The sequence below is a fragment of the Salmo trutta genome, chromosome 30 (genome assembly GCF_901001165.1).
Source record: "Salmo trutta chromosome 30, fSalTru1.1, whole genome shotgun sequence".
NCBI lineage: Eukaryota > Metazoa > Chordata > Actinopteri > Salmoniformes > Salmonidae > Salmo > Salmo trutta.
This window is the reverse complement of record NC_042986.1, coordinates 7,774,551-7,790,723: the sequence shown is the minus strand read 5'-3', so window position 1 is coordinate 7,790,723 and position 16,173 is coordinate 7,774,551. Positions and strand designations below refer to the sequence as shown.

The window sequence follows — 16,173 nt, the reverse complement described above, 5'->3', positions numbered from 1 at the left end:
AGCACCCCCACAACATGATGCTGCCACCCCCGTGCTTCACGGTTGGGATGGTGTTCTTCGGTTTGCAAGCCTCCCCCTTTTTCCTCCAAACATAATGATGGTCATTATGGCCAAACAGTTCTATTTTTGTTTCATCAGACCAGAGGACATTTCTCCAAAAAGTAGGATCTTTGTCCCCATGTGCAGTTGCGAACCGTAGTCTGGCTATTTTATGGCAGTTTTGGAGCAGTGGTTTCTTCCTTGCTGAGCGGCCTTTCAGGTTATGTCAATATAGGACTCGTTTTACTGTGGATATAGATACTTTTGTACCTGTTTCTTCCAGCATCTTCACAAGGTCCTTTGCTGTTGTTCTGGGATTGATTTGCACTTTTCGCACTAAAGTACGTTCATCTCTAGGAGACAGAACGCGTCTCCTTCCTGAGCCCTGACCTCAATCCAATAGAAAATGTGTGGGCAGAACTGAAAAAGTGTGTGCGAGCAAGGAGGCCTACAAACCTGACTCAGTTACACCAGCTCTGTCAGGAGGAATGGGCCAAAATTCACCCAACTTATTGTGGGAAGCTTGTGGAAGGCTACCCGAAACGTTTGACCCAAGTTGAACAATTTTAAGGCAATGCTACCAAATACTAATTGACTGTATGTAAACTTCTGACCCACTGGGAATGTGATGAAAGAAATAAAAGCTGAAATAAATAATTCTCTCTACTAATATTCTGACATTTTACATTCTTAAAATAAAGTGGTGATCCTAACTGACCTAACACAGGGAATTTTTACTAGGATTAAATGTCAGGAATTGTGATAAACTGAGTTTAAATTTATTTGGATAAAGTGTATGTAAACTTCAACTGTAAGTGAAATAATCTGTCTGTAAACAATTGTTGGAAAAATTACTTGTGTCATGCACTAAGTAGATGTCCTAACCGACTTGCCAAAACTATAGTTTGTTAACAAGAAATTTGTGGAGTGGTTTAAAAATGAGTTTTAATGACTCCAACCTAAGTGTATGTAAACTTCCGACTTCAACTGTATACACACATATGTAGAACAAGTGCACATACACTACATGTCCAAAAGTATGTGGACACCTGCTCGTCAAACATCTCATTCCAAACTCATGGGCATTCATATGGAGTTGGTCCCCCCCCTTTGCTGCTAATACAGCCTCCACTCTTCTGGGAAGGCTTTCCACTAGATGTTCGAACACTGCTGCAGGGACTTGCTTCCATTCAGCCACAAGAGCATTAGTGAGGTCGGGCACTGATGTTTGGTGATTAGGCCTGGCTCGCAGTCGGCGTTCCAATTCATCTCAATGGTGTTCGATGGGGTTGAGGTCAGGGTTCTGTGCTGGCCAGTCAGGTTCTTCCACACCAATCTTGAAAAAGCATTTCTGTATGGATCTCGCTTTGTGCACGGGGGCATTTTCATTCTGAACCAGGAAAGGGCCTTCCCCCAAACTGTTGCCACAAAGTTGGAAGCACAGAATCGTCTAGAATGTCATTATATATTGTAGCGTTAAGGTTTCCTTAAAGGCCTCCTGAGTGGCGCAGCGGTCTAAGGCACTGCATCACTAAAAATCCAGGTTCGATCCCGGGCTGTGTCACAACCGGCCGCGACCGGGAGACCGATTAGGCGAAGCACAATTGTCCCAGCGTCGACTCCTTGTGACAGCCGGGCGCATGCAGTGTGTCAAGAAGCATTGCGGCTTGGCGGGCTGGTGTTTCGGAGAACACATGGCTCTCGACCTTCGCCTCTCAAATCAAATCACTACATGGCCCCAAGTCCGTACAGGAGTTGCAGCAATGGGACAACACTGTAACTACCAATTGAATATCACAAAAATGGGGAGAAAAACGGGTAAAAAGTACCCAATTTTGTTTTTTAAATAAACAATACAAATTTACTGGAACTATGGGGCCTTAATCCGAACCATGAAAAACGACCCCAGACCATTATTCCAAACTTTACAGTTGGCACTATGCATTCCGGCAGGTAGCGTTCTCCTGTTATCCGCCAAACTCAGATTCGTCCGTCGGATTGACAGATGGTGAAGCGTGATTCATCACTCCCGAGAACGCATTTCCACTGGTCCAGAGTCCAATGGAGGCAAGCTTTACACCACTCCAGCTGAAGCTTGGCATGCGCATGGTGATCTTAGGCTGCTCGGGGCATGGAAACTAATTTCATGAAGATCCAGACAGTTCTTGTGCTGACGTTGCTTCCAGAGGAAATTTGGAATTCGGTAGTGAGTGCTGCAACCGAGGACAGACAACTGTTACGCGCTACGCTCTTCAGCACTCGGCGGTCCCATTCTGTGAGCTTGTGTGGCTTACCACTTCACAGCTGAGCCGTTGTTGCTCCTAGACATTTCCACTTCACAATAACAGCACTTACAGTTGACCGGGGCAGCTCCAGCAGGGCAGAAATTTGACAAACTGACTTGTTTGAAAGGTAGCATCCTATGACGGTGCCACATTGAAAGTCACTGAGCTCTTCAGTACGGGCCATTCTACTGCTAATGTTTGGCTATGGAGATTGCATGGCTGTGTGCTCAATTTTATACAACTGTCAGCATCAGGTGTGGCTGAAAAAGCCGAATCCACTCATTTGGCCATGTAGTGTAAAATTAAAATACACATAACTAAACTACAGTGAAACACACTAATACATACAAGAATAGCAGTCTGCTAAAACAATATAAGCTTATACTGTAAGCTTAACCTTACAAAAGCCTATGCAGGTAAGAAAGAAACAGTGAATGTATATATATATATATATATATATATATACACACATACACAGTATCAGTCAAAAGTGTGCAAAACTGTCATCAAGGTGGCTACTTTGAAGAATCTAAAATGTAAAATATATTTTCATTTGTTTAACACTTTTTTGGTTACTACATTATTCCATATGTGTGATTTCATAGTTTTGATGTGTCACTATTATTCTACAATGTAGAAAATAGTAAAAATAAAGAAAAACCCAGGAATGAGTAGGTGTGTCCAAACTTTTGACTGGTACTGTAGTTACTTCTAAACCCTGTACTGTACAATGTGCACAATGTATAGTAAATTATGACTGTCATCATAATCTAGGATATCACATACAATACATAACATACTGACAAGCAAATGGCTCATGTAGAAAGTATTTTAAGGAATGTATTGCATCTAAATGTACTGCATACATATGCAGTGATTGCCATGGATTGCCATGACATGTGCCACGTGTGATTGTGAGCCCTCAAAGCATGGTATGTAAGTGAGCCCTGAAAGCATGGTAAGTACACGCCCCTACATATTTATTTGGACAGCAAACCTACAACTTTTAATTTGCCTCTTTACTCCAGCATTTTGGATTTGAGATCAAATGTTTTATGACGTGACAGTACAGAATGTCACCATGTGAGGGTATTTTCATACAAATAAAAAGGTGACATTCTGTACAGTCGCATCATATAAAACATTTGATCTCAAATGCTGGAGTATAGAGCCAAATTAAAAGTTTGAGCTTCACTGTCCAAATAAATACGTAGGGGAGAGTTTGGGTGTACATTATGTGTGTGTCCTTGAACTGTGGTGTATGTGCGAGTGTGTGGGGTGCTCTTAGCTACTCTGTGCCAGCAGGTGGGGTGGTTGGTGTGGTGAGGGCAGTGTTTGGTGTGTAGGCACTGACTGGTCAGTGGCCTACAGAGAAGAGAGTGGGGCGGGGCTGTGGTGGGCATCCTAGCTCGGGGGCTGCAGATCCAGGTGCACCTCCGGAGTTACAGTAGTAAGCTCATCTGCACCACGGACATATCACCCTCCTGATGATGCCCGTCTCTTCCCTCCTTCCTTCCTACACTCTGTACCATTTTCCTCCTTATCCCCCCTTCTCTGGCTCCTCTTCTCTATGCTTCTTTCCACTATTCCAGCCTCATGCCAAGGGTGAGTTATCCCCCATGCAAACAAAAAAAGATTGCCAAAATAAATTTAGTAAAGCCATTCTCCAAAACAAATGAATCCAAACGAGTAGTGTATCATGTAGTGATATCATCGACATGACACTATACAACAAAGACAATAACATTACAATAGATACAATTACAGTTACTAATTACTTAAACAATCAAATAATTGCTGTCAAAGATGATCAGAAATAACACAACTAGGTTACACTAAACATACTGTATCTACCCATTTGTATTTGAGATAAACACCCACCAACCAACATCCCATTCACCCTCTCTCGCTCTAAGATCACGCTACCTTGCTGGACTCTGGGCTTCTTGAACAAGCTGGCGGAGTGGCGCAGTTTGTACGCCCAGCTTTTGAATTTGCGAGTCCAGGATTTCTTGCTAACGGGATTTCTGATACTAGGACATGTCAGGTTTAGGCCAAAATATCCACCTCCTGCATTGTGCTGTGGCGGCGATCCAGGGCCCAGGGGGATGGGGTGCAGATTTGGGGGCCACGTAGTGACTTCTCCTGGGGTACTGGTGTCAGAGTGAGGGGGGGCAGCCTGGAGGGGTAGGGGGAGGGGATAGGTAACATAGCGACATGGTAAGAGTGGCTGCCAAAATCGGGGGTAGAGACACTCGGAGAGAAAAAAAAAAGAAGAGATGCTGGAATATCATAAACTTACATAACAAGAACCGTAGCATTGAAAAAGACACTCATAAGAACAAGGCAATCGAAGTAGTGATCTTTACATAAAGCTTCAGGTAAAAGTCAATCAAACACTATTCAATGTTTCAATTCAACACCCAGATATGTGGACCTTACTTACAAAAACGGTGGGTTCTCCAGGGATAGGCGGGGGCCCGGCCGAGTCTCCGTGTGGGGAGGCAAGGAGGGAGGAAGCGAGGGAGGCAGAGGAGAGAGACGGGCCGGGCTGCTGCTCCACCGGGCTTGCTGGTGGAGCCTCCTCCCCCACTCCTCTCCCCCTTTCCAGGTCAGGAGAGGTGGAGGAGGAGCGGGAGGTGGTGGAGGAGGTGGTGGAGGAGGAGGAGTGAGGAGAGGTGTCTGAGGAGGACAACACGGGAGGAGGGAAGGAGGAGGGTTGGAGCGAGTGCGGCTCCGAGGATTCATCCCCTCCTACCGATGTGGAGGCTGCTGACACTGCGGTGGCCCCTGCGGTAGAAGCCACAGCAGCTCCCCCCGTCACAGCTGCCCCACTACTATACTCCTGATACAACAAGTTCCTTAGCTTTTCATCCAGAGTCTTAATGCGGTTGTCTACAAACTCGATTTTGGGAGGGCCCTCGCTGTCCGACTCGGCCACAGAGGATGGTTGGACTGGGGATGGGGTCAGGGTGAGGGGCGGTAGGGGGGCATCGGAGGTTGTGTTAATGTTGAGGGGCAGAGGGGGCAGAGATACGTCTGAGGAGGGGTGTAGAGGGGCAGAGTGACTGCCTGTATCCTCCGTCACACTGTCCTCCTCTGTAGACCTCTCCCACTCTGACTGTTGTAATGACGGCTGCTTCTGGAGAGGAGCCTGCTGGGGCACCTGCTGCTGCTGAGGGTTAACCTCTTGTTGTTTTTGTTGTTGCTGCTGCTGCTGATGTTGCTGTACTAGTTGTTGTGTCTGTTCTAGAGGGAGTTGTTGAGCTTGCTGTTGTACCAGCGCCATGTTTAGTGGCTGTACTGATTGTTGTTGGACATACTGTTGGTTCACTGACAGCTGCTGTTGCTGCTGTTGCTGTTGCTGCTGTTGCTGCTGTTGCTGCTGCTGCTGCTGTTGCTGTTGTTGCTGCTGCTGTTGCTGTTGTTGCTGCTGCTGCTGTTGTTGTTGCTGCTGTTGTTGCTGCTGCTGTTGCTGGAGCATTTGCTGTTGCTGCTGAATATGCAGCGCTTGTTGCAGAGCTAACTGTTGCTGATGCTGTGGCTGCAAGTCAATCGCTGCCTGTTGTTGTGAAATGACTGGTTGTTGTTGCTGTGGTGGTTGCAACTGGTGTAGCTGTTGCATGTGTAACTGTGCGTTGTACTTCGCGTTCTGCATTTGGACAGGCATTTGCAGAGTCTGTTGCTGTAGTGCCAGCGGCAACATCTCTGTCTGTGATTGCAGGGACATACACTGTTGTTGTAACGGCTCTGTGTGACTGAGCTGGGGCTGCAAATGTACCTCAGACTGCTGCTGTTGTTGTGGCTGTAGTTGTTGCAGCATCTGCAACTGTTGAATAGATTGTTGCAATGCGTGTTGCTGCTTCTGCTGCTGCAGTTGTATCTGCTCTTGGTACTCTTGCTGTTGTTGCTGTACCTGTTGGAGTTGCACAGTCTTCAGGTGTTGTTGTTGTTGTTCTAGGAGCGGTTGCTGCTGCTGTACCTGTTGCACTGTCTGGAGTTGCTGTTGTAACCGGACTTGAGGCTGAGCCTGGGCTGCCACGCACTGCATCTGAGGCAGAGTTTGTTGCTGCTGCTCCAGACCGGCACGGCTAACAGGAGGAGAGGCCACGGCTGCAGCCACAGCCACTGGAGGGTGGATTGAGCCAGTGGATGAGTGGTCCCCTCCAGAAACACACTGTCCTAGGGTGACCACCTTTACTACATCACCCAGGCTTGGTCCTTGGCCCTGGCTCACCATAGAGCCCCCACTAGTAGCTGGGGAGGTCAGAGCTTCAGTTGGAGAGGGGGTGTTAGTGGGCGCGATGGTGGCAGAAGCAGCTACCATGGTAGGGACTGGGAGGTTGGCAGCGGTGGTTGGGATGGTGGATGTTGCTGTGGTGGCACTGGAAGTTTGATCAATGGAAGCCTGCAGGTCTAGGCCTAGGCCAGCAGAGGCAGCGGGGACTGGGTGTGGGACTGAGGCAACAACTGCACTAGCGAGACTAGAAGTCAGGGCAGAAACCCTACTGTCAGAGGCAGCAGAGGCAGTCGTGTCAGGAGCGGGGGCAGCAGGGGCTGGGGGGGCAGACATGGAGGCAGGGGCAGAAACGGTGGAGGCGGAGGTGGAGGCAGGGGGGGAGGAGGCGGTGGCAGGGACACACAGGGTGGACGTGGAGCGGGGAGGAGGAGAGGAGACCATTCCAGCGAAGGAGGAGTCCGATCTCTGGGATCCTCCGCCCCCCTCTAAAGTACGTCGACCAATCAGAGCACACAAGACCAGAGAGAGGAGGGACAGAGGTTTAGTTGGTGTTACTCAACAGACAGAGCCAAACACAGCTAAGCCGAGCCCAGCCGTACTACGCTGGCCTGGTTACGCTTCCACCATAGTTGTTGGAAAAGACAATGCAACAAGACAATATTAAAACCAGCACATGGGAGAAGGGGTTGTAACATGTTCTGTACAGTGCATAGCCCACCTTTGGAGCAGGACACTAACTGCACAGGACAGTTCAGAAAATATTTCAACCCCTACTGTTTTCGGGGTGGGCTTGGTAGTGTGAAAAGGGTATTGCTGCCCTGTGTTAGATTACTGACCAGGTGTGTCTTTCATTAACCAAAGCATACTGTTACTGTACCTCTGTCAGTGTCTGTAGACTGGGGCACCCTGACCTCTCCGGTCGAGAGAGGTGGAGGGGTGGACGCTCCTCCCTGGTTGGACGTGGAGTCTCTGTGTCTGATGGTCTGGTTGATGAAGAACCTCCATCTGCGTACCGGAGACGACTGAGGCGCCCAGTCCACTGGAACATAAAATAATATATAAAAAGTCCCACTTTAAACTAACTATAACTTTCAAGGTTTCCTTAAACACTTTATAAAACCTATATAGATGTTTTGGAAATCATTCAGAATCATTAATAACGCTTTATCACAAGGAGCTGCACAACTGGCAGATAGAGAGTGAAATAATATAGAAAAGGTCCCACTTGAATGAACTATAACTTTACTTTCAAGGCTTAATGAAGCCTTCATAAACACTTTATAACCACATAGATCAGTGGTCACCAACCATTTCTGAGTCAAGATCACTTTAAGTCAAAATGCAAGCCGAGATCTACTGCTGAGATTTTGTTTTAAACCTGACTTAAAAAATATAAGCCTATGCAACATTAACCAATCAAAAACAGTACTGTAGCAATTAGGTTTGTACAGTAGGCTATAGGCCCAATACATTATCACTGCATATTGGCTATGCTTGAGTTGCCCTGCCAATGTTGTTCTTTCCAGACCATTTTGAAATTATACTTCAAAATTGTAGGTATATGAGCCCACTGGAAACAAACAGATCACTTGTTGTATTACTTGTGAGGCACAGCTGAGTGAGCATAATAAGCTTCTTTTTTTTACTGGAGTGATTGCCTGCATCTGATGGTCAGCCTGAGGAGAGGGAGGGAGCAGTGGTGAGGCTGCATCTCCCCAGACTCACCATCCCCTTCTCTCCGCTGAGAAAAGGGGACACAGTCTTCCAGGTAATAATGAAACTTAAGTCGCGCAGCATTATTTCAGCCTCATGCACCAATTCATGTTGTTACTCCTATGACCAGAGCAAGTGAAATATTCCTCAATATTAAAAAAGACACAAGCCGCTAATAATAACAACACAAGTTTATTGAAACACTTTGCTGTACTCATTGATTGCAGCTGCAGTGTTGGTTGTAGTGTGACTGGAAGGAGCGAACATGCATTTTATGGTTTATAAAACTGTTGAACAAAGACAGTGCTGAATAACAACTTAAACATGAACTTACTCATAAAAACAGCAGCTCTTCTCTGTATTATTTGAGTCTCTCTCTAGTCATGCTTTTAACAGTTTCGAAATCTCACATTATCAACTTTGCTGTGCATTCGAGCCTTCTTTTTACACTGTCGTGAGGAAACTGTGCAGACACGGTGATCTGAGCCATCTGATTGGTCAGTGGTAGGCCTATAGGTGCACTTGATTTGCTCTCTGGGCCTGCCGGGTAGGAGGAGTTCTACCTCAGACACATGAAATAGTTCAAAATGGGAACACTTCGCCTTTCTGATTCAGCGCTAGGGCTGCTGAATCAAGTGCACCTACAGCCAACAGCATGAAACAAATAAAAAAATAGGAACGCAAGGCGTGTCGTTGTGTTTTTACAAAAATGTTTGGTGATCGACTAGGAATGGCTTGGAGATCGCCATCATGTTCGACCGGTTAGTGACCACGGACATCATTCATAATGCTTTAATCCTTTTGCCATCCTTTATAAAGGGGTAGCTCACTATTTTACAACAGGATGTTAGATGGTTCCTAACCCTGAAAGTAGTCTATGGGCCTGGAGAAATCATAATCCATGGTTTGTTTTCTTTAAACAGCCATTTCAAACTTCAGCTAACTTTAGCCAACACTAGCTAAGAATGTATGAAAGTGATAGGTGCATGTGACCAAACTCACCTGAAAACATATTTACTTAAAGATGATTTGGCAAAAAATAAATAAAAACATGTTCACATGCCCCTATCACTACCATAGATGTATTTGCTAAATGTGGCTATACATAGCTGAAGTTTGTAATGGATGTTTAAAGAAAACCAAACCATGGATTACAATATATCCTTGCCCATGGACTACTTTCCGGCTGAGGAACCATCTAACATCATGTTGTAAAATAGTGAGCTACTCCATTTGGCAAAGCACCAGATGTCATGACCATTTATAGTCCACTAGAAGACGGAGAGAGAGGGTATATCATTTCAATCGAACTGTGTAAAATGTTTGTTGCAATAAAATCAACTACAAAAATGTAAAAATGGACAATTATGCATTTATTTGATCTTATCTATCTATCTGACCTACATAGGGTCATATAGTATAGGAGGACTAGTGGGAAGGAGGAGGGGCGAGTCCCAAATTGCACTCTATTCCCTATATAGTGCACTACTATTGACCAGGGCCTAAAGTGCATTCGGAAAGTATTCAGACCGCATCACTTTTTCCAAATTTTGTTACGTTACAGTCATATTCTGAAATTGATTAAACATTTTTTTCCCCCTCATCAATCTACACACAACCACCTGATAATGACAAAGCGAAAACAGGTTTTTAGAAATGTTTGCACATTTATAAAAAACAAAACAGAAATATCTTATTTACATAAGTATTCAGACCCTTTACTATGAGAGTCGAACTTGAGCTCAGGTGCATCCTGTTTCCATTGATCATCCTTGAGATGTTTCTACAACTGGATTGGAGTCCACCTGTGGTAAATTCAATTGATTGGGACATGATTTGGAATGGCACACACCTGTCTATATAAAGGTCCCACAGTTGACTTTGCATGTCAGAGCAAAAGCCAAGCCATGAGGTCAAAGGAATTGTCCGTAGAGCTCTGAAAAAGGGTTGCGTCGAGGCACAGATCTGGGAAGGGTACAAAAACATTTCCTGAGCATTGAAGGTTCCCAAGAACACAGTGGCCTCCATCATTCTTAAATGGAAGAAGTTTGGAACCACCAAGACTCATACTAGAACTGGCTGCCAGGCCAAACTGAGCAATCGGGGGAGAAGGTCCTTCGTCTGGGAGGTGAACAAGAACCTGATGGTCACTCTGACAGAGCTCCAGAGTTCCTCTGTGGAGACAGGAATACCTTCCAGAAGGACAACCATCTCCGCAGCACTACACCAATCAGGCCTTTATGGTAGAGTGGCCAGATGGAAGCCACCCCTCAGTAAAAGGCTCATGACAGACCGCTTAGAGTTTGCCAAAAGGCACTTAAAGGACTCTCAGACCAGGAGAAACAAGGTTGAAAGCAAGATTGAGCTCTTTGGCATAAATGTCAAGTGTCACATCTGGAGGAAACCAGGCACCACTCATCACCTGGCCAATACCATCGCTACGGGGAAGCATGGTAGCGGCAGCATCCTGCTGTGGGGATGTTTTTTAAGCACACAGCCAAGGCAACACAGGAGTGGCTTCGGGACAAGTCTCTGAATGTCCTTGAGTGGCCCAGCCAAAGCCTGTACTTGAACCCGATTGAACCTCTCTGGAGAGACCTGAAAATAGCTGTGCAGACAACCTGACAGAGCTTGAGTGTCATACCCAAGAAGACTTGAGGCTTTAATCACTGCCAAAGGGGCTTCAACAAAGTACTGAGTGAATGCTATGTAAATGCGATATTTCCATATTTTTTTTTCATTAGCAAAAATGTCTAAACTTGTTTTTGCTTTGTTATTATGTGGTATTTTGTGTAGATTGAGGGGGGAAAAATGATTTAATCAATTTTAGAATAAGGCTGTAACATCACAAAATGTGGAAAATGTCAAGGGGTCTGAAAACTTTCTCAATAGTAGCTGCCATTTTGGACAAAACCAGGGAGGAGGGAGGAGTAACTCACTTGCTGTGCCTGTTGTAGTGCTCACATGCAGCTGTTCCATAGATCCAGTCTGGGCAGGCAACAGGAAAACACAGAACAGACGATATTAACATACATACAGGCTGAATGACATTGTAATCAATCCAATTAGCTATGGTTGCTCCATTACATTAGCTATGGTAAGGGCCTCTGTATGTTCTCCATACACCATTACATTAGCTCTCTGAAGGTTCAGCGTTCACCATAACATAGGACATGGCTACTGACATATTGTTTCCATAACGGTAAGATAAGATTACCAGACAGATAGTACTTTACATGGACCTGTTTTCAAGGCACCATAATATGGAGATCAAGACATGCTTTACCCCTGGCTGTACACTGTTCTGGGTTCAGTGTTTCAAACTGTATGTCTAAAGATTAAGAGTAGAAAGGAGCCAAACAGACATTACATAAGGATATCGGAGCTGCGTCCCAAAAAGCATCCTATACGCTTTATATTGTACTACTTTTGACCATGTAGGGCAGGGGTTCTCAAACTTTTGGGGGCCCAGGACCTCTTTTGTGTTAGCAAATTCTTCAGGGACCCCCTCATAATCAGAACACAACTCGAGTGAGATTAAAACATGTAATTAAATAAAAAGCATACTATGACTTCGGCCTGGCTGGACGAACCAAGTCTCAGGCCCAGAGAAGGAACATTTTAAAAGCCAGCCTCTTGGCATCGGAGAGAAAAATGTGCTGTTTTCAAGCTAATTTCCTGCAATTCTACACATTTTGTCATTGGGCAGAGGGATTTTTTGTTGTTGTTGCAGCTGTAGAGCTAATATCATGCCATGAGGCAGAGAGAAAACTTTGCAGTTTTAAATCTTAACCTCTACTATTACAGTGAAAAAATATCATGCTATTGTTTGAGGAGAGCACACAACAACAAAACGCTTTTATCACAGTGACAGGTTTGATACATTCACCTCTGAAGGTAAATAATGTGCTTACATTCAGTAATCTTGCTCTGATTTGTCATCCTGAGGATCCCAGAGATAAAAGGTAGCATAGTTTTGTTTGATAAAATCCATTTTTATATTCAAATGTAGGAACTGCGTTCTACAGTTTGAACCCCTGCTGTCTCTGGCCCCACAACCACCCTGCCCGGCCATCTAGATGGGTGAAGGTTAGTGTCTTTTCTGTAGGGAAGCTAATTATCCATCATGTATGACATTCCTGGGAGTGTATAAGCTTACATTTTTTATTACCATTGCATTTTTGTATGTTCTCTATAGTTATGTACTTGAAAATGTATCAATTGACCAATTCGACTCATTTGGAATAACTCCTGGCAGACTTGATACAAAATATAGTGTAGTAATGTAATGCTTCACTGAATCAGTCTGAAACTTTGCACACCCTGCTTCAATCTGGTGGCCAAAATCTAAATTACGCCTAAACTCCTATCTGATTATATGGCCTTTCTCTTGCATTTCAAAGATGATAAATCTGTTAGAAATATTAATTTAAAAAAAGTATGTAATTGATAGATAGATATATATACATACAGTTGAAGTCAGAAGTTTACATACACTTAGGTTGGAGTCATTAAAACTAATTTTTCAACCACTTCACAGATTTCTGGTTATCAAACTATAGTTTTGCAAGTCGGTTAGGACATCTACTTTGTGCATGACACAAGTAATTTTTCCAACAATTGTTTACAGACAGATTATTTCACTGTATCACAATTCCAGTGGGTCAGAAGTTTACATACACTAAGTTGACTGTGCCTTTAAACAGCTTGGAAAATTCTAGAAAATGATGTTATGGCTTTAGAAGCTTCTGATAGGCTAATTGACATCATTTGAGTCAATTGGAGGTGTACCTGTGGATGTATTTCAAGGCCTACCTTCAAACTCAGTGCCTCTTTGCTTGACATCATGGGAAAATCAAAAGAAATCAGCCAAGACCTGAGAAAAATAATTGTAGACCTCCACAAGTCTGGTTCATCCTTGGGAGCAATTTCCAAATGCCTGAAGGTACCATGTTCATCTGTACAAACAATAGTACGCAAGTATAAACACCATGGGACCACATAGCCGTCATAGCGCTCAGGAAGGAGATGCATTCTGTCTCCTAGAGATGAACGTACTTTGGTGTGAAAAGTGCAAATCAATTCCAGAACAACAGCAAAGGACCTTGTGAAGATACTGGAGGAAACAGGTACAAAAGTATCTATATCCACAGTAAAAGGAGTTCTATATCGACATAACCTGAAAGGCCGCTCAGCAAGGAAGAAGCCACTGCTCCAAAACCGCCATAAAAAAGTCAGACTACGGTTTGCAACTGCACATGGGGACAAAGATAGTACTTTTTGAAGAAATGTCCTCTGTCCTCATAATGACCATCGTTATGTTTGGAGGAAAAAAAGGGAGGCTTGCAAGCTGAAGAACACCATCCCAACCGTGAAGCACGGGAATGGCAGCATCATGTTGTGGGGGTGCTTTGTTGCAGGAGGGACTGGTGCACTTCACAAAATAGATGGCATCATGAGGAAAGGAAAATGATGTGGATATATTGAAGCAACATCTCAAGACATCAGTCAGGAAGTTAAAGCTTGGTCGCAAATGGTCCTTCCAAATGGACAATGACCCCAAGCATGCTTCCAAAGTTGTGGCAAAATGGCTTAAGGACAACAAAGTCAATGTATTGGAGTGGCAATCACAAAGCCCTGACCTCAATCCCATAGAAAATCTGTGGGCAGAACTGAAAAAGCGTGTGCGAGCAAGGAGGCCTACAAACCTGACTCAGTTACACCAGCCCTGTCAGGAGGAATGGGCCAAAATTCACCCAACTTATTGTGGGAAGCTTGTGGAAGGCTACCCGAAACGTTTGACCCAGGTTTAGACAATTTAAAGGCAATGCTACCAAATACTAATTGAGTGTATATAAATTTATGTCCCACTGGGAATGTGATGAAAGAAATAAAAGCTGAAAGAAATCATTCTCTCTACTATTATTCTGACATTTCACATTCTTAAAATAAAGTGGTGATCCTAACTGACCTAAGACAGGGAATTTTTACTAGGATTAAAAGTCAGGAATTGTGAAAAACGGAGTTTAAATGTATTTAAACTCCCTCCTCCTTCCCACTAGTCCTCCTATACTATAAGTGTATGTAAACTTCCGAATTGAACTGTATGTATGTATGTATGTATGTATGTATGTATGTATGTATGTATGTATGTATGTATGTATGTATGTATGTATGTATGTATGTATGTATGTATGTATGTATGTATGTATGTATGTATGTATGTATGTATGTATGTATGTATGTATGTATGTGTGTGTGTGTATGTATGTATGTATTATACACACGCACACTACATGGCCTAAAGTATGTGGACACCCTTTCAAATTACTGGATATGGCCATTTCAGCCACACCCGTTGCTGACAGGTGTATAAAATCGAGCACACAGTCATGCAATCACCATAGACAAATATTAGCAGTAGAATGGCCCGTACATGGCACCGTCATAGGATGCCACCTATTCTAACAAGTCAGTTCGTCAAATTTCTGCACTGCTAGAGCTGCCCCGGTCATCTGTAAGTGCTGTTTTTGTGAAGTGGAAACGTCTAGGAGAAACAACGGCTGAGCCGAGAAGTGGTAGGCTTGTACTGGACCGCAGAGTGCTGAAGCGCGTAAAAAATCGTCTGTCCTTGGTTGCAACACTCACTACCAAATTCTAAACTGAATCTGGACGCAACGTCAGCACAATAACTGTTCGTCGGGAGCTTCATGAAATGGGTTTCCATGGCCGATCACCATGCACATGCCAAGCGTCAGCTGGAGTGGTGTAAAGCTCGCCGCCATTGGACTCTGGAGCAGTGGAAACGTGTTCTCTGGAGTAACGAATCACGCTTCACCATCTGGCAGTCCGACGGACAAATCTGGGTTTGGCGGATGCCAGGAGAACACTACCTGCCTCAATGCATAGTGCCAACTGTAAAGTTTGATGGAGGAGGAATAATGGTCTGCACTGTTTTTCATGGTTTGGGCTAGGCCCCTTAGTTCCAGTGAAGGGAAATCTAAACGCTACAGCATATAATGACATTCTAGACGATTCTGTGCTTCCAACTTTGTGGCAAAAGTGCACAAAGCGAAATCCATACAGAAATGGTTTGTCGAGGTCAGTGTGGATGAACTTGACGGGCCTGCAAAGAGCCCTGAGCTCAACCTCACTGAAAACCTTTGGGATGAATTGGGACGCCAACTGCGAGCCAGGCCTAATCGCCCAACATCAGTGCCCGACCTCACTAATGCTCGTGGCTGAATGGAAGCAAGTCTCCGCAGCAATGTTCCAACATATAGTGGAAAGCTTTCCCAGAAGAGTGGAGGCTGTTATAGCAGCAAAGGGAGGGACCAACTCCATCTTAATGCCCATGATTTTGGAATGAGATGTTCGACGAGCATACTTTTGGTCATGTAGTGTATTTATCTGGACATGGACCCCCTGCAGTACCTCCACAGCACCCACTTTGAGAACCCAGCAGACCCCACTCTGAGAACCCCTGATGTAGGCAATAGGTATTATGGTGCCATTTGGGACATAACCAATGTTTTCAAACCAGACCTGTTGATGTGCGAGGAGAATTTCCTGAGCTCTCTTGACAATGGTCCTCAGCTCTTCCACAAATGTATCTTTCTCTGACTCAAGGACAAAATCCTCCTCCACCTACACAAGACATTACAGATACACAAATTGATACACAATATATATATTTTTAAAACCAAACTCAATGGACCAAACACAAGCTGCATGGCGAACTGGGTGTTAGTCCAAATGAGAATGCTTGCCGCAAAAACCATCATCCCATCCAATATAGAATAATCATATATTCATATCTAATATATCGAAACAGGTAGAAGTTTGCGGTGCAATAATCCCATGCAACTTCCATGTATAACTGCCTGTTGGTCTAGT

General features: G+C 44.4%; 1 protein-coding gene across 2 annotated transcripts in view; it reads right to left on the bottom strand.

Moving 5' to 3' along the window:
- LOC115167815 (serine/threonine-protein kinase WNK2) overlaps window positions 1-16,173 on the bottom strand; it is a 73,445-nt gene that overhangs the window by 5,331 nt on the left and 51,941 nt on the right. Inside the window, exons 15-19 of one of the 2 annotated variants that reach the window (XM_029722449.1) lie at window positions 15,823-15,924; window positions 11,217-11,265; window positions 7,442-7,603; window positions 4,771-7,049; window positions 4,251-4,503 (exon numbers count right to left, since the gene is read on the bottom strand). In XM_029722449.1, coding sequence (XP_029578309.1) covers window positions 4,251-4,503; window positions 4,771-7,049; window positions 7,442-7,603; window positions 11,217-11,265; window positions 15,823-15,924 — 2,845 coding nt within the window. The remainder of the gene's footprint in view (window positions 1-4,250; window positions 4,504-4,770; window positions 7,050-7,441; window positions 7,604-11,216; window positions 11,266-15,822; window positions 15,925-16,173) is intronic. The other variant, XM_029722450.1, reaches the window with a different exon arrangement.